This window comes from Struthio camelus, chromosome W (assembly GCF_040807025.1).
Source record: "Struthio camelus isolate bStrCam1 chromosome W, bStrCam1.hap1, whole genome shotgun sequence".
Taxonomy (NCBI): domain Eukaryota; kingdom Metazoa; phylum Chordata; class Aves; order Struthioniformes; family Struthionidae; genus Struthio; species Struthio camelus.
The window spans coordinates 68,423,988-68,445,635 of NC_090981.1; the positions used below are offsets into that span (position 1 = coordinate 68,423,988).

The 21,648-nt window shown below is 42.6% G+C and overlaps 1 protein-coding gene across 3 annotated transcripts in view; it reads left to right on the top strand.

Moving 5' to 3' along the window:
• Positions 1 to 21,648, top strand: part of LOC104138478 (ras-related protein Rab-27B) — a 56,822-nt gene that overhangs the window by 28,165 nt on the left and 7,009 nt on the right. For 2 of the 3 annotated variants that reach the window (XM_009666093.2, XM_068925696.1), the window contains exons 2-4: positions 15,848 to 16,019; positions 18,630 to 18,715; positions 20,114 to 20,217. In XM_009666093.2, coding sequence (XP_009664388.1) covers positions 15,867 to 16,019; positions 18,630 to 18,715; positions 20,114 to 20,217 — 343 coding nt within the window. In that variant the 5' untranslated portion in view covers positions 15,848 to 15,866. Of the gene's footprint in view, positions 1 to 14,450; positions 14,563 to 15,847; positions 16,020 to 18,629; positions 18,716 to 20,113; positions 20,218 to 21,648 lie in introns of those variants that run through there. The other variant, XM_068925695.1, reaches the window with a different exon arrangement.

Below are 21,648 nucleotides of genomic sequence, written 5' to 3' on the forward strand. Positions count from 1 at the left end.
GTACAGAGGTAGGTTTCAGGAAAGATCTGGCAGTGGAGTGATAAAACTTGTTGCTGATCTTGCTTGTGGCAACTCCTGATTCACTCCACACGCTTGCTGTCCATACCTTTCACTTGCTCGTCTGCGCCTGATGACTCCCGTGTCCACTCACTTCACTATTGGCATGAAGCAGATTGAGTTGGCATTAATCAGGGTGAGGCCAGAAAGGCTATTTCTTGAGAGATAGGATAAGAGCCAGCTAATGTGAAAATTTCAGAGTTTGTTTTTCCGGTTTCTGCCTGCCACGTCCTTGTGCAAACAGCCAGCCCGTGGTGCAAAGCAAGAGGAGAAGCAAACTTGAGGAGGTTTATGGGCAGCTGCGTGGCAGCCGGTGGCTGTGGTCTCCCGCGTACCATTGCCTGCAGAGTGGAGAAAGAGGCACGAGAAGGTTTGTCTCCTCTCTAGCGTAGCCTCCGTGGGACGAGTGAACTGACTTTCCTCTCCGCTATTCTAAGCGGTTAAAATTTCTGAGATAATGATGTGTGTCTGAGCAGCACAATAGACTTATCCTAAATTCCTAAAACCTTTCATGGAATAATCAGATTGCTTCAGTGTTCGCATAAGATTGTCTGCCGTGCAAAGAAGAAATAATTGACTCTTTCAAAGGCAGCGATTTAAATGTATAAAAGCCACTGGTGTATTAGAACTGATGACTTTCTGTCTCAAGAAACCTTCTTTACAATTGACAGTCCTTAAAGAGCCGTGATAAATAGGATCAGATTATTTGACAAGCCAAACCATTTTGATCCCTGTTGTACATTTTTTATTTAAACAGAATGGTACAGGGAATAGAAATCTGCTTTAACATACTGAGGGAGGTGTCAGCTGCTGTTGTGGCTTACCATTGTTATCGCAGGGATTGTCTGTCAGAGCACTAGGAGCTTTCCAAGCCTGTCTGATGCGGTATGGAGCAAAGGCCTTTAGTTTTCCGATTATGCCAAAACTCTTCCTTACCTTTTCAACAGCAAAAGGAAAATTGCTTTGGAGATTGCAGAAGGGTGTCTGGTGACAGGTAAATTGAACGTCACTTACAGAGCACCTGTATTGCGTTCCCCGGTATGGGGCATCAGCTGAGTGTGTAAGCAGGGGGGCCAGCCTCTGCTCCTTTCGGATCTCAGAAAGGTGCTCTTACAGCCATAGAAAAGCCCGAGGGCTTCTAGAAAAGCCCCTGCATGGGCCCAGAAGCGAGTGAGTTTGTCACCCTAAAGGAAGTTCAGGATTAAAGGAACTGAAAAGCTGCTCTAAAGAGTTTGGAAAGCCAGTGACGTATGTCAATATGGACCTGTCAAGAGTATAGCCAGCTAATAGCTTAAACCACTGTAACGCCAGCTTTGCTTTTTATTCACCTTAAAAAGATGTATTCCTCTGTAAGACCACAGCCAGGGTGGCCGAAGTTGCTTCTGACTGGCTTTGTTTTACAAGAGGCCTGTATAAGGTAGCAGAATGGATGCAGGACTTCAGGAGATCATTCAGTCCCTGCTCCTGTCCCGAGCAGGATCAGCTACGTCTAAACCGTGTTTTTCTAACCTTTTGAAGACCTTCAGCGATGAGCTTGCCAGCGTCCCTAATGCTTTGCTAGGAAGCTTGTTCTTTAACTGAAATCTCCTTGTTGTAATTTAAGCGCAGTAGAAGTAGAAAACTGTTCATCACCTTCCCCTTGGTAGCTGTCTTTCAGCTTTCGAGTGTTGTTGAGCATCTGCCACCCTGAAAGAAGCCAGTAGGAGCTGGGAGCATTACTTTTCTTTCTCAATCACGTTGGAAGTATCTATAATTGGGTATCTGTACTGGGCAGCCTTGAACAAGCAATTGCTTTTGCAAACTGTTGGGCGCTGAGTTTAGCTCCTACTATCCACAGTCAGACAGGGAAATAGTTTCCATTGCACAGCGATAACTCAAATTAAGTCCCTTTTTTTGGAAGGGCATACCTATTAGAAGGACTGTCTGCTTTAGAGGAATGGTATTCATTCTTGAGTGATAAGAATTGTACGTGGGAATGGTGGTTCTGTGGCTTGAATATTGATTGCTGTGCAAGTGTGGGGAGACCTCCTCTTTCCAAAGCGTCTCCATGGGACAATAATGTGCTCTCAGCTCCGTAAACGACGGCTAGCTCCGTTGGCTAGTAGTGGGGCTACTTCTCCATGCCCTAAAGAAAAGGGGAAATTGCCTGGTGCTGCTTAGAAATAGTTTAGTTAACCCAGCGATCACAGTGGCAGTGTGCTCTCTGCTTTGTCACTTTTCTGTGCTGCGAAGTTCTCTGAAAGGCAGAATTACAGACTTTTCATTCGTGCCCTTTTAATCCAAGGCCTCAGATCTCTGAGCTGGAGGGGACATAGGTCTGCAGTAGCTGCTTTCGTCTGAGTGGATGTGCTGTCTTCACCTAACACCGCGATGCATTAACTGGCAGCATTTGAGGTTGTATATTTAATACAGGGATGTAGTAACTTGCTGAAACTGAAGTGTCTATCCAGTTTAGCAGTGGTGCTCTGGTAGCTGTGACAGGCTGCAGACATCAGAGAGAAAGGTTTGAGAAGAGCTGAATGAGCTGACAGACGTACATCAGGCTCAGCTGGTTCTGCAGCAGGATGCACAGACTTTGGTTTTGCTCTGGAGCTTACTGCTGAGGGACAGCCTGGGGGTTGGACCCACTCAGGTGCTGGACCCACTCAGGTGTCGCGATACAGGTTGGGCTGACAGGACAGGGCAAAGCCCACCATCCAGGCCGTCAGCAGGTTGTACAAATCCCCCTCCTCTTAGCTCTGAAACAAGATGACCAAATTGTGACTAGGGCAGGTATAGTAGCCAGCAGTATCCATCGAAAATGGGCTTGAGGTGAAGCTGATGAATAACTCTGCTCTTTGCTTTGCAGCGCGCACATTCTCTAGTACTCTCCATGTTTCCCAGGTGAGGAGGAGTCTGGGATCAGACTTCCAGTACTGGTTGTCTCTTCTGTATTGCCGGGACTGCTGTCTCCTTGCCGTGGAGCAGGAGCTCAGGCTCTCAAACTCTGGCGCTCTTAGCTTGGCTGTAACTTCCAGAGCTTCTAGCTTCCAGTTCCTCCTCAGGCAAGAGCACAAAGAAAGGTATTGGCTGCCATCGTATACTTCAGGTAGACATTTTCTGTGCGATAGGTTTTGGTAATCCTCAAAATTCCCTCTCCCTCTTTTTTTCTTTTTTTTCCTAAAAAAATGGTTCCACTTTGGAACTAAATTTTTCTCCTGCATTTCAGAAGTTACTTCAGAGACGAAGATCTGACAGTTCTGCTCGCTGCTTTTTGACCCGTTCCTGAACTGATATGCCTGTTTTTTTCCATCTATTTTTTCCTCTACTGTAGATGCAGCCCTTAACCTGTAGGCAGTACAAAGCAGAAATCCTCCAAGTCTTAATCCTGGTTCAGACTTCACAATACATACTTCTTTATGAAGATGCTCCAAAAGACAGGTTTGCTTTTGATTTGAGGATCGATTAGAGAGCTAAGGATGGCCCCTGGCTGATCATGTTCAGCCCTGTATTCCCCTACTGCTTCCAAAATTATTTTGGAAAGGACATTAAAATGGATCCGTAATAACAAAATTGAGCTCTACTGGCCAATTTTTGCACTAACTAATTGTAAAACAGCATGACTCCCTTTCTGTCAGTGGAGCAATGCTATTTCACACCATCTGAGGACCTGGACCCAACTATGCAGACAGGCTTTCTGAGATGTGGAGTTGACTTTCCACCCCCCCACCCTCTTGCTCTTTATTCTGTCGGTAACTGTTCCTTGCACATATTGATTCATGTATGCAGGAAGAAGCACAGTGTTATAAAAAATATGAGTGGTTGGCAAATGTTCAGGTCTTTTAGATGTAATCATCCAGTTTGGAGTCTTCAGCAGCATATCAGGGTTCCTAAATTTAAATAGAGATCTGGAGAAATATGGTAATGAAAAATGGTGTAACAGTCATGTGCTTCATTGCAAAGGCTGGATTTTGTCAAAGGAGTTTTACAGAAGATATGTGATGAGTTTTGGATTCAAAACATGATTTTGATAAGGTCAGGGTCAGATGAAGTATGGATAATGATATCTTGTTGCTGCAGTTAAAAGGGAAGTCTAACCCAGTTCATGTCTTTCAGATAACTATATTAACTCATAAATTTTCATAGCATTTGTTTTTTTTTTCCTGACACACAGGCAGATAAGTAACATAATGAACGGTAGGTTTCGCTTGCCTTCAAATGAGCATGAGAGACTTAGAGGGTTTGAACAGCAAGTCAGCAAAGAGCTGTTCAAAGTCTCTCTTTGAATTTATGGCAAGTTGGAGCATGTTGGTAGAGCGCGAAGTGATGTTGCGCTTGTGACCCGCGGTCCTGGTACCCCACTACCCCACAATTTACGGGGAGGTAGTTGCTTGGACACGTTTAGTCCTTGCAGAGCTTTTGGGTTCCTTTGCAGGTGATTGTATGACTCTTATGTTATATGAGATCTTGTTCAATAAGCCAGGCTTTCTTCCTTCTTAACAACATTCCTGTAAAGGCTGTTAATGTCTGCGCTTGTTTTCTCTTCCTTTTTGAAGTGTGAACAAAGGATTAGAGTATTTATCATTTGGATTATTTGATAGTAGTGGGGTCCTGCTGCCTTTGGCAAAATCCATTTCTGGTTTGTATACTTTGCAGGTGTCTTCTAAATTATCAGTATTTTCTAGTCAGCAGCACAGTTACATTTGTGTAGTCATCCAAGCGTGATGGACAGGATTACATGTTAAATACAGGCCTACCACAGCATGGTCAACTCAGAAATAGTCCTTATGCTTACCAAGCAGGTTTTTGAAATGGTGAAATAGGAGGAAATTTATGTGATCCCTTGCATTATAATTAACCCGTTACCATCTGTTTGGCCTAATGGAAAAAAAAGCACCGGGGTAATTTTTTAATAATAGCTTTTGGAAACAATTGGGTGGGGTCTCTGCCTTTTTTGCCTTTTTTTCTTTTTCTTTTTTTTGGTAATGTATTTGTTTTTCATATTGATTAGTACTGAGAAATGACAGAATTAGTCACTCTTCTCCCTTGCCCTCCCAAATATACATACGCCTTTTCTGTGTGCATATGTTATGAGAGAGTTTAAGGTGGAGTTTTTAGGTGGAGCTAACACTTAGGCTGGAAGGAAAGGGTTTCGGTGTTGATCTTCCCCTCGTTAACTATGACCTGTGATCGCGGAGGATGCTATTTGGAAAAAGGACCCCCAAAAGCTGTGCGTATGCAATTAGAAAATACTGATGGCTATGGGTAGCTTAGAGCATGCTTGTGACTTTATTCTGAATAATCCTTGAGATGGAGGGAATGGTTTCTAACGCTTAGGAAACGTCTGATGTTTGCCCTTGTGTTTAAAAAGTGATAGCTGAGTAATTTTTGCGTCGAGGAATGTTTTGCTCGTTGCACTTGGGTGAACGCTCGTCGTGGGCCCCTTGTGAGCCAAAAAGGATTTGAAAGATGAAGTGCCAATGACTCCTCTGTGGGGCCGTGTGTCAGTCGTGAGTAATTTGTTCATAAATTGACCTTCTTAACCATGGAGTTGAAAGAAATCAGTAGGAGCGTACATTGGAATAGGCGCCGGGGAGCGTCTGGCTGGTTCTCTGGGCGTTTTTAAGAAAGAAAACGATGAAAGATCAGTCCTTTCAGACTAATGCTGTACTTGTTGTGTGTTGTACGCTCACTGCACCTGTATGAAAATTATTCGGTAGGCCTGATTTTTGAATAGAAAAGCCAGCCTCTGTTTCATCCTGGTATAACTCCAGTGGGTTGTTTGCTTTTGAGAAAAAAAAAATGTTTGGCTCATTGTGGGCCATTTACTTGGCAGCTGCGAGGCTCTGCTTTTTTGGCAGATGATTGCAGACAAAGTATAGCGTGATGCTGGTATTACTGGATGCTTTTTTTTTTAATCTTATCATTCCTCCATCCTGTCTGTTTCTCATAAAGTATTTGTGAGGCTGCTTTCTGATAATGCACTCGAAAATTTAATTCTGTCTGCATTTCACTTTGGGAATTTTCCATTTGGGGCTTTTTTTTTGGGGGGGGGGGTTGGCGGGTACAGGGACAACTAGAATTTAGTTCTTCATCAACTGTGCAGAAGCCTCTGTGATTAAAAACAAACAAAACAGGCAGAAACACCGGGGAAAGATTCTTTCTTGGAGGTATGGTTAAAATTGCTCTAATTGGGGTAAAACCAGTGTGGCACCTGGCAGGTCTTGTTGTCCTGGTTATGGAAAGTGCAGCAGGTGGCAGGGATTTGGTGGGTTCTCTGTGCTTTGGGCGAGTTGGGACAGATTTACCCAGTACGTGTATAGACAGGTTTTTTGGTGTTTTATGGTGTTTTTTCTTCCAGTAGCTACATTTTTTTTTCTTGGATATTCTGATCAAGTATCCATGGCTCAGGAGCTTAAGAAGAAAAGGGAATCTGGGAAAAGGAGGTTTTTCTGATGTTCCTTTTTTTTTCTTTTTTTTTTTTTCCTAAGGCTGCAGGAGGCTTTCTGTTAGTATTGCAGAACTTTGTATTTCTATTTAAACCATATAGCTGAAGAATTTCAAAGACCAACCTCTTCTAGGTTTATATTAGGAAGTCTTTCCGTTAACGGCCTTTGTGATTTCTTTGGGAGGATAGACGGAGCTAGAAATAATGCGTTTCCAAAACAGTCTTTACATACTCACTCTGATTTCCGGCAGGAATCTACTGCAGTGAGTGTTTTTTCATCTCGTAGAAGCGAATCTCACAGGAAGCCGGGTATACCGGCAGCCTGTCCTCCCACGGAGCAGCCTTTGCCTGGCTATCCAGGCTGTCTTCACCAGAACTCGCCATGCAATTATTTATTTACTTCTTTATTTGTCAGCAAATTAATGTCTGTGGAGTGTTTGGGAATGAGAAAGGGTATTTTTTGGTGATGGCATGTGAAACGTGCTTACTGTCCACCTATCTCAGGCCCCTTTCAAGGTGACTGGTGTCGGTTTGTGAGTTTTTTGGCACCTTTGGGTATATTAGGCCATGGCTAGGCTCTTGGAGCAGCATTGCATTTTATTTGAGTATTGCATTTGTATCAGGTGTTGAAGTTTCTAGACCTCAGAGCCTGTCAAATAAAGAAGGGGGAGATGCTGAAGGTCTAATCACGCTGGTGGTGGGGAGCGTGGAGCTTGCTCGTGAAGCCAAATAGGCTCAAGGTTTGCCGATTTGAGTAAGTAGTAGTTGCTGTATATGCCTGGTGTGCCTCTGATATAGTCATCCATGAGTTGGCTCTCAGGGCTATCACTGATTTTTTTTTCTTTTTTTTCTTTTTTTTCTTTTTTTTTTAGCTTAAATGAGTAGTAGTGGCGGTGACTTGTTTTGCTGCAGAGGGAATGAATCTCTTGCTGACCAGCTGCTGGTACAATATGTGCGCTGTGCTTTATATCCTGCTCTTCCCAGAGCTGATGCTATTTATACAACATTTTTGTTTGTTGCGCTTTTAACTAATAGTGTGTCAAGGGAAATAAAATCTTATTTTCTGGAACTGCCTTTTCTCTCGGTGTGAGCATAACTTTTCCTTGATGATATTCCCATTAGCAATTTATATAAGTATGGAGATGTCCTCCTTTCAGCGACTCTCTCCACTAATGAGGGAATGCATTATCAGAAAATCTAGTAGGTAGTATATTTGATTAGGAGATTTTTTTCTTTTAACGATTAGAAATCCGTAAAGTTTGACATTTAGAAGTTTGAACATTTTTCTTTAAATATTCTTTCCCAAATTCTGAGAGGATAAAAATATGCTTAGGAAGCCATGTTGTTAAATTAGGTTCACCACAATTTTAGCTTGCTCAATTTTTGTTATTAATATATATCTAAACAACTTGAAATGAAAAGGAGTTTCTGAGTTGAAACCGTTTTTCCACAGACTTCAGTTTGTCCCCAGCCAGAAATTTTTTTTTCAAAAGCAGTTTAGATTTCAGTTAATTACCATTTTCCCAATTTTTAATTAACAGACTACAAATGGAAGAAGAAAATCAGGTTTGCAGCTTTTCTCCTCTGTGTCCCTTTCCATGCTCTGAGGTGGGTCTTCCAGAACATACACACGATGAATCTGCTTATTAATCTTTCAGAGAATATATTGAAGCCTAAGTGGATTTCCTTCAGAGGAGAAATAGTAACTTTCTCTTCAAATTATGGTATGTCAAAGAAAAATGGTCCTTAAGAAAAACTGTTAGAACTCTTAGCAAAATTTTTAAGCGCCTTTTTGGGTGACCATGTTCACGTTGTTGGGTGCTGCTGCGGATGGAGTTGCTGTTTTGCCCTGAAGCTGTTCCTGAAGCACCAGCCTGAAGCTGTAGTGCAGAGACGTGCCAGGCAGGCTTCCTGCTTGGCGCGGGGACACCCCCCACCACCAGGAGGGAGCCCCCAGAGTCCTGGCTAAGATGTGACATGTGGACAGTAGGTAAGGTAGAGGCAATGCCATTTGTGAAGATTGGGAAAGTTCAAAAGGGGGTTGGAAAAATCCCCAGCAGAACGGGTGAGGCTGTCGCAAAGCACAACTGGATAAACTCTTTGGCTTTGATGTCCAAGTGAACAGTGCAGATGCTGAAATCCAGGTTTGACTTCCTTTTCTTCGCATCCTGTAAGTGGCGCGTTGGCCTGAAGCTGGCACTGGTGCATTTGAGATACGAGTCTGTGAGTGCTGGAAGGGTGCCTGCAGTGAAATGTGTGCAGCAGAGTATATGTTCTTCAAATTCTGTGTTTGGTGCAATGCTGCAGAACAAAAGCGTAGTGTCCAAGGAGTAGATTTTCCTCTCCCTGTAGGTTATAACTAAATGTCTTAAGGTTAGGTTGATTTATTTGAAGCTATATCAAGACAGTGCTCTCTGGAGGATCTGCTGACAAGTGCCACGTTTTTAAATAATCTCTTACGCTGTAGTTAGAGAACATTACATTGGGATAGAACAAAATAATCAACCAAGAAGCAAGAAGCTGCTTCTGGTCTAGATGGCAATCTTACCTGCCAAGACATAAAAAAAAAAAGTGTTTTTTAAATCAGGCTTATTCAAACGGGTCCTTGCATCTTGGGGAGGACGGTTGGCACAAGGGGTTGGTGCGCTCACTGGAGAAGACCACCCTTGGTTAGGGATTACCTATTTGCTGAAGGGGGAGATTGTCTCCTGCCATGTTATCTTTCCCGCTCTGGTTGCCCACATGTCTGACACTGCTATTCGTGTTAGGAAAGCCTCCCTAAGGCGTGCTGGGGAGCGTGCAATCTCCGTGGCTGCAGGGAGCTTCTATCCAGGCTAGAAGCGGAAGAAAATATTTTTTGGCAGCTTGAAGAAGAGATCCACCACCCTTGGTGTGCTTCCAGGTGGATTCCATATTGCCGGACGGAAAGCAGGAGAAAAGAAGGACGTGTGCTGGGTGTCCTCACTGTGGATGGTCTGCAGCAGTGACCCACTTATGACAAAATTAATTAGCATAGGATGTATTACAACTTCAAACCCATAAATGCCCTCAAGATCACAGATGGTGGGAGCTTGAAAGTTAAGAAGTCGGGTACAGGGCTTTTTCTCCAGTATTATCATGGACGATCCTGAATTGAGTTGCTTTGTCTTAACAATACAAGACTTTCACATTACAGCCCAGGGGTGTTTCTCTGCAGTAGCTTGATCTACTGAGACATTTAAAATTAGAGTTGAGTAAAAGGAAGTATGAACCACAGGAAGTTCCATCTGAACCTGAGGAAAAACTTCTTCACTGTGAGGGTGACAGAGCATTGGAACAGGTTGCCCAGAGAGGTAGTGGAGTCTCCTTCGCTGGAGATATTCAAAAGCCGTCTGGATGTGATCCTGGGCAATATGCTCTAGGTGACCCTGCTTGAGCAGGGAGGTTGGACTAGATGATCTCCAGAGGTCCCATCCAACCTAAACGATTCTGTGATTCTGTTATTCTTTTCTTAAAATGCCTTGTTAGTAACTTTTTTAATAGAAAATTTTGAAGTGTTTTGTAGATTTTCACTATTAGAAATTGTGTTGAAATATTTTTTTTTTCTTTAAGAAAAGCCCCAAACCTACTTCATTTAAGAACCTAACTTTATTTCAAGCATTATGGGGTATATTTTTTATGTTACGTGTTATTTATTTAAGTTAACATCTGTCATAAAGCAAATGGAGACATTCAGAATTGTCAAACGCAGTTAATTACAGGCACATTTAAAACCAAGTTTAGATGCTTATCTAAAAGTAATTATTAGTAATAAGTAGTAATTTTAACTCTTTCCTTCTAAATGAAATTAAATGGCAAAATTTCCTGTGGAACAGGAACTTAGTTTGCGGAACTACGAGCACTCTGAGAGTGTTAAGACGCTTAGGAAAATGCGATGGAAGTGGATGGGTCTAGTCGGTTGAAGCCCTGCGCACGCGACCTTTTCCGCAGGGTGCTTATCCAACCTCCGTCAGCTAGCGAACCACGCTGGCTGTTTCACCTTGGTAGGACGAATTTATTTGGTGGCAAAAAAACCTTTGTCCAGTATAATGCAGTTTTACTTCCCTGTCCGGCATACAGAATGAAGACAGTGAAGTCAGCGTAATGTCGCCAGGAGACATTGGTTCTGAATCGAGAATTACGCAGCCGTGATGGCAGGGAGCGACTGCTTTGGTTAACGCTGGAGTTGCAGAAAGGCTGAACTGCGTATAGAGCCCATCGTGCAAACGTGCAGAAATGTTCTGGAGAGGCAGCTGATGCTAGGAATAGAAGTGCCAAGTGCTTCCTCGTGACAGACTTACAAAAATAGGTTTTTAATCATACTAGTCTGATGTGTATTTTGCTCAATGTTTACAGATGGAGTAAATTCTGAATATTCATCTCTGCACATTTGCATGTGCGTGCTACATGGCAAGGAGAAGTTGCAACTCCAAAGAACATGGATGTTTGGGCCTGGTGCCCAGTCTCAAATTAATATTTCGTAACAGTCAAGTGGGGGGGGGGGGGGAAATCACTTCCCAAGATGCCTTCCTTTTTTCTGATTTATCGAATGAAATATCCAAAGAACAGTTTTTATGTGGATGATAAAAATTTTGATTTTAATAATCCTCAAACTTCTGATGAGCTACGTGAAGAGGGGGGAACTGTTCTTTCTGTCTGCGCAGAGCCCTGTGGTGAGCTTGAGTTATGCTGGAAAACGTGGAAGGTACTGAATTAATTTCTGTGGCGGTGCCCTGGCCTTCCTCTGCGGAGCACAGCGCCAGGCAGCCAGGGCAAAGCTGGCAGCCGACGGGACTTCTTCTCTAAATTCTTGACTCCTTTGCCATCAGAAAATACATTTCTCAAAAGCTTGTCCTGCCTCTCTGGGTGACTATATCTGTCAAAGATACGCATGGCGTACAATGAAACTGCTCAGTACACGGCCAGCTTTTGTATCCTTAAAGCTGTTGAAATATAGGATGGTCAGAATGGGCTTAGTTCTCCGTTTTAGTCAAAGCAGCTCAGTGCTTCTTAATTTAAATACCCAAGAAGATAGGTTTTATTCTGATGGAAATTAAGGACTTGTACTGACACAAATAGGAGTTTACGTCAATGGAATTTGACCCACGGCTTCCTGGGCTGATGCCGCAGTAATCAGTCACAATACAGAGGTCTGAATAGAATGGATGTTCATTCAATATGTTGAAAAAAGCAAAATATATTAAGAATCAGTGTATTGAGAACTAAGTAAAAGAGAACGTCAGCTAGCTTGTGTTTCATATAATTCCAACTTCTTCATTGTCAAGGCATTTCATGTGGGTGAATAAATATCTTTACAGGTCCGTTTCTCACATACGTCCCCTTTCCTTCCCCCCGTAGAATTTAATAGCAAACACTAATAAAGTGAATACAGTAACTAACGAGAGTTTTATGTTTGGACTAAAACAACACTGACCATGAAGGCTGATGGCGCGTTTGTATTAAAACTAGGATGCTTTCTTTGCCTTCAGTCCAGGGGAACTTCTGATCTCTTGCGACCAGAGAGAGCTGTGACCCGCTGGCCACCGCTGGCAGCTCAGGAGGCGCTGCTGGGAGGCAGTGTAATGCTATTGAATCCTCCTCTTCCTGCCCAACTCAGTTTGCTAGACTCGAATATCAAGTTGGTTGTGTTTGGAAGGTATTTTGGTTTTGTTAGAAACAATAGCGAGGGTCTCATTGGAGGGGAGGAGAGTGAAACGTTCATAGTTTGCCACAATTTTCATAGTAGAGCTGCTTTTAACACTTAAGAGCTGGTTGGGGTTTTCTGTTTTGTTTTATTTTTCTCTGGTAGAAGAGAAACCTATCAAGTTTGAAACATCTTGTGGAAAGACACCGTTAATGAAAACGTTGGTAAAGGGAAGGAGGGCAATTGCCCTCTTTCCAAGCAGCCAGTAGGCTGGTGGTTATGGTCCTCATCTCAGACAGGGAGACCAGCATGGAAATCGTAGAGGGACCTGAGCAGGTCTGAGGCGAGACACGAGGACTTTTCCCTTTAGAGCTAGATGCCTTGGGTAGTGCCTTTCTGTTATGTTGAGATGGAAAAAAATCACCCTCTTCTTGTGAGGTCTTGTTGCTGCATACCAAGGGCATTTATTTCAGCGGTATTAATTTTTAATTTTCCTATGTGTTAAGAGAGCTGTATTCCAGCTAGTGCTAATTTCAAGTTTGTTCTCCAAGTGCAGAAGCACCAGGATTACAGATTAAATCCAGTTGAGATTGACTGAGACTAGGCATGGAGGAATAAAAAATAAATAAGAAAAAGTGATGAATGTTGAAGGTGCTGATAATTCTAGGGAAGCCACCCACCTCTTTGGTGAAAGGCTGCTCTTCTCCTGTAGTAGAAGATTTGGCCAAGCCAGTAAAAAAAAATCCGATGAATGTTCTCTCTACAAAACTAGTTAAGAACGTTTGTTAAGAATAATCAACAAAGTCATATTTGATTGCACAGGTCATGCCGAAAAGGGGAATGGTTTTGATGCATACCAGATGTTGAATGTTTTGTGGGTGATTCTCAGAGAAGTTCGTGCTGGCGTACAGGGTATAATGGTTTGGGGGGAGGAGGAACGTGTCTGTTAGTGGGAGGCTGAATGTTCCTGCAAACAGCCAGTCTATCGAGGTGGCCAGCTGAGAGGAGCTGCGAAGTGCAACCAAAGGCTGGAAATTGTCCCTCATGCCTATCTCGCTTTCCCTTCCAAAGAGATTGTGTCACTTGACTCGGCAGGTCGGCAACCGTTGCGTGGGGCCGTGAAAATCCCACAGAAATTGTTGCTACTGTGTATATTTGCCTCGAGGAACTTCTGCTTGGGGCGTGAAGCAGGCCTGGCAGATCTGATGTTCCTCTTTGTGTGAATTTACGTTACCCTGTAATTCCTGACATGTATGTTTGTTTTACAAGTGCTTAATAAGGTAGGATTTGCTGGTCTTGTTTACTGCTACATATGGAAAACACCCTAAAAGTACTGTAGAATGAGTGTAAGCATTTGTGGGTTTTTTTGAGGACATTCACTGCTCTTAAGTGATTACTACTGGCCTACAGAAAATAGATTGACTTGCAATAAAAAAAGCAACTTAACTGAGGAACAGGGTTGAACCCACGCTATGGGTTTGCTATCTGCTTTTCTTTCTTCTTCACCTCTGGTTAGTATCTGCAACATTGGATTGCGGGTGGTTTTTTGCTATGTGCTTCACAGAACAGATCAGATGTGCACTCAACCAGTTTTACTCGCAAATAAACTGTATTTGAGCTTTTTCCTTATATTAACAGTGACCTTTGGATAATTGCTTGCTCTACGTCTTTAGTGGTTTTTTGGGGTGGGGGGAACGCATTTTTTTCAAGATAAAAAAATACATAGCCCTGATAATTTCACGAAATGCTGTTTAGAACTTGGACTCTGAAAATGGTCCTTGCCAGTCTGGTCTTTCAGTCTTGTATCGGGTTATGTGACTGATGCCCAATCACGCTAAACACGGGCTCTCTGAGGAGCGGAGGAACGAGGGGACATGTGAGTGAATCAGTAAAAACTGGGCACGTCGAACCGGCTACTCCTAAAACCATCAAGGGAGATCAGCTAGCCTGTAGTCCCTGCTGTGAAAGCCACCAAGAGGAGGCACCCAAAGAAACACTCCTCCCAGAAAGCCATGCAAACTGGGGAGGATTATTGCCTTCAAGGGCAGAGCACTCATTACGGCATGCAGGGCGAAGACTGTTTGGGGATCGTGTCGAACGTATTACAGGATCTTATAAGGGGATTTGGGAAATGCATGAGACTTATTATGGGACATTTAGGGGAGGACCAAGAGTGGGGAAAAGGAGGGATCAAGGTGGCTTGGGGAGGACCAGACTTGGGAGAATAGAAGGGATAAAAGAGGCTGGTGGAGTGCAGAGAGATGGCTGAGCCCTGTCCTGGATCGCCACGGTCAACCCTATGTTCTCATTGAATCCTTCTTCTGGCTGCCATCTTGTGGGCGCTCTCTGTTGCGAATGTGTGCCTGTGGACGTCAGCCGGCCTCCAGCTGGGCAGCTCACAAGTAGATGAGAGCTCGTGAGTAGCTGTGACTTTGGAAGGACTGGGCATCTGGGAGCTACGGGACGGATTCAGTGGCTGCAGCCAGTTGCGACGCGATCCATATTGCTGCTAGTTAGGGTTTCCCTAACTAAAATCTGTCTACTAAGTGCTTTGTTTGGATCCCTGCTTCCTGTTAGTGTCACTTGAAATTTCAGACCTGATCCGTTCATCTTTACGGAAGGGTGAATTTTGCCCCTATTTGACTGCAGAACACTGAAGTTTAATAATCATCAGGTGAACTTCTTGCAATGAAGTGCCTAACTCAAATTTTGTTGGGGTTGAGGGTGGGGGGAGACTGTCATTAAATTTGTACATGATCAAATTAGAATAGCAATAATGCCTTTGAAATAAGAAAATAATATATTTTCTACAGAACAAAATTTCTGGAATCTCCTTGGGGCATGACCTGTTGGCCACTGCTGTCCTTTGGTAGTGCCGAATGGTGACACCATTAATGACCTTTTCTCACTGATTCTTGTCCTGTCTGGCAACTCTTTTCTGCGGCCCAAATGATTTTTTTCATAGTATCAGCAATATTTTACAGCCTTTGCAGAGAATAAGCCCACAGTCTAAAGGAGTGTTTCATGTGACAGAGCCTCCAGATTCTACAGCAAATCCCTAAAAGAAACTGGCATCCTGGTGTCCTTAAGGTGGCTGTCAAGAACAACAAAGCTTTCTGAATTGGGCAGAGAAGATCACATAGCTCATGCGTTTGTAGGAGACACCCGGTCTTGGAAGTATGTAAAAGCATGTCCAATTTCCCTGATGGGAGTCTAGCTAACCTGGAAAAGAACAGAGTTCTCATGCGTTGAGCTGTCTGCGGGGACTCTTCTTGGCAGCATGCCAGAACGTGGGCCATGGTTGGGTTTCCCTTTTCAGGCTTGTTTCCGCATTTCCCTTTTTCTTGAAACTCAGAATAGTTTGAGTAGGAAGATTTAGCCCTCTGTCTCATATCTGTGCTCATTTTAAAACAGCCTTACAGCAGTGTTCAGAACAAAAATAAAATTTTTGTCCCAAGCTCTCTCAGTCTAAGCTTCCAATCCTATCTAAAAAACTGAAAGTGTGAATTGCATTACCACGTCGCCTGAACTGAAATTACGAGTTTTACTGCTTCTTTCCATTAGCAAGTACGCAAACGTAACTTGTAACCTTGATTACAGGCAGCAGCATTTCAATGGACAAAAATATAAATGAAGCAGAAACAAACAGAAAGGGGTTTGGGTTTTTTTTTTTAAATCCATTTTTTCTCCTCTTTGCGTAGGTTCCTAAAAATTAGCACTATGACTGATGGAGACTATGATTATCTGATCAAACTCCTGGCCCTCGGAGACTCTGGGGTTGGAAAAACAACGTTCCTGTACAGATATACTGATAACAAATTTAATCCAAAATTCATCACGACAGTAGGGATAGATTTTCGGGAAAAACGAGTGGTAAGTTGTCTCAGACGAATAATGTCTGCTGTTTTTTTTTTCTTTTTTCTTCATTTTTACTGAGGACAAATTGTATGTAAATACATACTGCTTCTCTTATTGTAGGATGTAGCACGTGTTGATAATGCTTTTCCTGGTCTAGGTTTTGGCTCAAACAAGTCATAATTAAGAACTGGGTAAAAGGGAAAGATGCCATTATCCTTATGCTGTTGTTTGAGGGTGCACTGGTTTGTTATATGTTGTTATTAAAGGATCTTTCCGAGAGCAGAGTTGCACAGTGCTAGCGAATGAGATCTGTTTGAGACTAAAAATAACCCTCGCCCCAAAACTCATAATTAAATAGAAAAGATGCAAACCAGTAGAAGTGCAGAGGCTTCAACTTATTTCCAGACCACACAGCACGCTAGTGAAGGAACTAGAAATAGTTGAACTAAAAATTCAACTTTCTAATAGTCACAACTGTGCTTTGCTGAAACTGTAAAAGCGTAATAAATCGAAGATATGAGACCCTGGACAGTGATTTTAGACATTTCCTTGGTGAAAGTTGTAAATACTTCCCCAGTTCAAAGACGGGGACCTGTTTAAATTTGCTGCTTTTTACCTTAGGTGAAATACTTCAAGAGTTTTGCATGAAAAGCGTTTGTAAGTCTTGACAATCCAGAGGGGACTAACTGGCATAGGAGCCGCTGCTTATCGAGAGTTTTTCAGCCTGGCGAGGGGGATGTGTTAAAAGCTAATCCTTTGACCCGAGAAAAGCTCTGCAGTTCTGACAAAACTTTATGCTGTTTGCTTTGAACAAAACTAAGCGCTTTTCAGCCCTTCGTCAGGTTAATGCAAGACCTAAAAGTCATTCGCGATATTTGTTATTAAAATATTTCCCAGTTTCGAAATAGCTGACTGAAAGCAAATGTCTTGGCAATATCAACCCGCCTGGGGGGGGTTCAGGTGTAATTTGTGCATGCCTTGGTCCCCTGCTTGAACCGGGTCAGCGTATCTGCGTGCGCTCTGGTCAGGGCGCTCTCTAGGGGTGGTGGGGTCCCTAGGGAACCTGACAATTGCAACGCGATGGTTGTAGCTCTGCAGTACTAGAAAATTCATCCTTAGGCCTTAGGTAGAGTGCAAGAACCTCAGATCTGGATTTTATCTTAAATTCCCCAGAGTCGGCATTAGGTAAGTTCAGGCCAGTTAAATGTGATGCACAAGTCGGAATCTGGTTCGTTCTCCTCCCTGTTAGATTCCACTGAGGTAATAAGAGTAGAATATTAACGCTTATTTTTATCGCGAAGAAATGTCTGAACGTGCAAATTGCTCTTTCTCTGACTGCTCAGAGGCTCATTAAAGTGCTCTGAACGGCGACGCTGGATTCAGTCGAGAGGGCTGAACTTTTCTGCTAAAGATTGCAGTCAGATTTCTGCAGTAACTCTTCCGTTACAATATGTTTTTGGGGTAGGATGTTTTATAAGGGTAGGCGAAACTATGTCTTACGTGAAATTACCAGCTTTGAAACATCTTGAAGGTCTGTTGGAATAAACTATCTCTTAAGAAAGAGATTTTAAAGGTTAAATGTGTGGTTTTCTGTTGTATAAGAGTCACTTTAAAAAGTGACCTTATCTGATTCCCTGTTTATGTTGCGAAATATTACAGGAAGATGCTCCAGCAAACCTATTTAATTTACAAAACTCGGTGTGGTTGATCCATTTCTTCATATCTGATTTTGAGATCTGGCACTTGCCCCAAAGGAAGGAAAAGTGAGTTGCAGTCAGAAGCTACATGCTGAAATTATGACAATTTAAACAAGTCTATAGAACCATAGAATAATTTAGGTTGGAAAGGACTTCCAGAAGTCGTCTAATCCAATGCCCAGTTAATACTGATTTGTTTGTGCAGGATAACTAAATGCTGTATTTTACAGCCCAGGGAGGGCAGGGAAGGCCTGCAGAGCCTCTGGATAAAGCCATGTCCATAAAATCCATGTTGTCTTGATCTAAATGCCAAGATCTATGTTTACCTGCTTGTAAAAGTTGCTAAGAATCTGCTAAGTGAGCCCAGATAACAAAAACGGATCATATTTGTTTTTCTCCCACTGACTTTAAGTATATCAGTTAGTTTACACACCGTTTCTTTTTTGATAACGAATTGAGCCCCAGCAAAAGTGCCATTGGTTAAGCACTATGAGTTTGCAATCCCAGTTAGTAAGGAGGTCGTTAATGTTGAACAGGAATTAATGAGGAAAAAAAATATTTCTTTGTAGTAGAGGTTAATCCTGGCAGCCACCTATAAAATTCATAAGAACAGCAATGAAGTTGCATGTAGAAAGCTTGCTCAGCCCACTGGTGTACCAACTTTTACAGAGTTGGATCTCATTTGAAGTACTGAATATGGCCAAGTTATCTTTAAAGAGCCACTTTCACAGACGTTTCATGTGGCTTCTGGGTTTTTAAATGTTATTACAAGCCTTCCTCTGAAGTGGCTTTTAGTAGTAAGAATCAGCTTTAAGTTAAGGACTGAACTTTTTCCGCTTGTTGCTTAGTTCTTGCACAAAGACTATGATGCGAGCGACGGATTTCAGGATCAGCTCTGCTGTTTTACTGATTTGACTCTCTTTTTTAGGTATACAATAGCAGAGGACCAAATGGATCTCCGGGAAAAGCCTTTAAGGTACATCTCCAGCTTTGGGACACAGCCGGACAGGAAAGGTAATGAGTTCAGCAATTCTGAACAGTTCATTGGAAATCAACTTTTTTGCATTTCTAAATAAACCATTAACCTGCTGAGGGGGAATAAAACTCAAAAATCTTGTTATTTTGGGACAACAAACATATACGTCAGAAATCACGTTTTTCGGGCACGGCTTTGGTGCAGTGATCAGAGAATCTCCAAGAACAGGACAGGAAGGAATTAAAAGAAGTCTGTTGCCTGCCTCAGCACAGCACAGCCCTCATTTCTGGCATACACGGGGTTCACTGGGGTTTTTTGTTTTGTACTATTTTTTGGCTTCCTAATATGTTGTTAATATCCTCTAGAAGAGACTGTATAATTTACCTAATTATCCTATTCTTGTGGTTTTTTGATCCTATTAGTTTGTAAAAGGAGAACTGTGTATACTGCTTTCTTTAGTTTCCCTTGGCAGTTCTGTACCATCAAACGCACTGACTTTTGCTCTCATAGTGTGTTTGGTTGTCCCACGTTAGTCCTGATGTCGTCCGTCGACAGGAGACTTAAATGCAGTTCGCATCTCCTTGCGGTGCGTTAGTGACTGAAGAGTGGCAGACTAAAGCATTCATGCAAAGTCTAATTTGCACAGGTTTGTGACCTTTTGGTGACAAACAAAGTTGTAGTTTCACGGACTGTAGTTTCATCCAGTTTCATGGCTTTGTAAAAAGCCTGTAAATCATGTAATTGTGAACGTACGCTTATTAAACGTTTCGTTCAGGTCTGCTTACAGAGTGCACACGTACCCTGTAAATAAGGTTACCTTCCCCTGTTAGCTGGGCTTCCCACTGAGCAATCAAAAACACGAGAGTAGCCAGCTACTCTTCCTTTGCGGTTGTCTTTAATACTTGCTGTATTAGGCAATGTGCATCCATCAACTAAGTGTGTGTCATCTCAGCAGTTGAAACCGCTTCTGTCACTGTGGCCTGTGATGCATTAAATGCTTCTGCATCTTTTTTCTTTTCTAAACTTTTTTTGACTCTGTGATTTTTTTTTTTTCCAGTTAAATCAGACAGGCAGAATTTGAAGCAATAGGTTAGTCACCAGCAGTGTTTATATTCTCACATATGAGCTTCCTCTGGTAGATTACTAACACCCTCTGATTAAGAACTATCGACTGATGTGATACATCATAGCTAAGATGAAGGTCATGGATTTTGCTTCCATGGGAGCATATGTCCACTAAATCATACAGACTCTTTCTATTTCAAGATATTTTTAATGGAATTTTTGCACAAATGATTCAGAATAGCTTTACGCCATCTCTCAGTCTCCTTTATTCAATTAAGACTTGCCAAAAATATGTTTACCCAGAACTTTAGAGCACCGTTTGTATTAATACAGCTATCTTTTCCTTTCTTTTTTTTCCCCTCTTCCTTCAGATTTCGAAGTCTTACCACAGCATTTTTCAGAGATGCGATGGGCTTTTTACTGATGTTTGATCTCACCAGTCAACAGAGCTTCTTAAATGTCAGAAATTGGATGAGTAAGTAGAACTGTAGAGCTTGCCTATATGGGTTGACTTGAAGCTTTCTTGTGTATTTTAGGCTTCTAGGTGTCATTATGCCTGTCATTGTTTGTGAACTGAAAAACATTCAAAGAAAGTAGTTGTTATGTCTTGTGTAGCCATAAATGAGGTACTTGCAGCCTGTGTGCTGCAAAACATATTTGTTCTTGACTGGGTTTTGGGATGCCTGTGATTTTGTTGTTTTTGCATGCACCACTGAAACCAAAAGTCTGCCCTAGATGGAAGGATGTGCATTTTGCCTGGAGCGTTGTACCTTCTTATTACTTATTTGGGCTACACCGAATTGTCATGGACAAGGAAGGCCTGTGACTTAGGGCAAAAGCTTCATCAAGTTTGAAAGATGCACACCCTTTCTTTCCATGGTATATTATTTTGGGCATGTACCTGGTAATCTTGTTTGGATTCGGTACAACCGATTAAATCTGTTGAAAACTTTTTTTCACTTCCTTGGGCATACCCCATATTTTAGTTAATATACAGGAGCTTGGAAACTCACAGAATCACAGAACGGTTGAGGCTGGAGGGGACCTCTGGAGATCATCTAGTCCAACCTCCCTGCTCAAGCAGGGTCCTCTAGAGCATATTGCACAGGTTCACATCCAGGCGAGTTTTGAATATCTCCAGGGAAGGAGACTCCACAACCCCTCTGGGCAACCTGCTCCAGTGCTCAGTCACCCTCACAGGAAAGAAGTTTTTCCTCATGTTCAGATGGAACTTCCTGTGTTTCAGCTTGTGCCCGTTGCCTCTTGTCCTGTCGCTGGGCACCACGGAGAAGAGTCTGGCCCCATCCTCTCGACACCTTCCCTTCAGATACTTGTACACATGTACTCTTGATATTGCTGTTAGTTTTATGGTGTGTTTTCTATTAGTAAAGCAGGATGTGATTTCTTCCTGTCTGCCTTGAGGTTTAATTAAAGTTGGACGTTGAGGTTTTTGTTTGGAAGTCTGCACAAAGTTGGCTTTCAGACTCTGAGCAACCAAACGTATTGTGACCCTTAGCAAGGCTAACGCCACTTCCAGAGAGCTCCGGCCAAAAGTACTGCCCACAGTACTTGTGCCTGGATCTTCAACTGGGAAAAACTGTGTTTAAACCAATGAGTAGGCCCAAGAGAAAAAAGCATCAGAAGATTTTGTCACAAACTTCTAAAGAAATGCGTTTGTAGCAGATGTGGAATATTTTATTTTATCCCTCCACAGTGTCCCTGTGGATCTTGCTGAATAAGAGAGTTCTGGTTGGTGGAGGTTTTCGGGGAGGTTTGGCGGGAGGGTGCAGTCCTTTTTCTCTTTTTTTCTTTACTGGGTGAAGAGGAGGAAAGAGGATTGTTTCCGGTACCTCTAATTAATTTGTCAACAATCTTAGGCTCTGAGGCATTTCCAGCATTCTCTAAA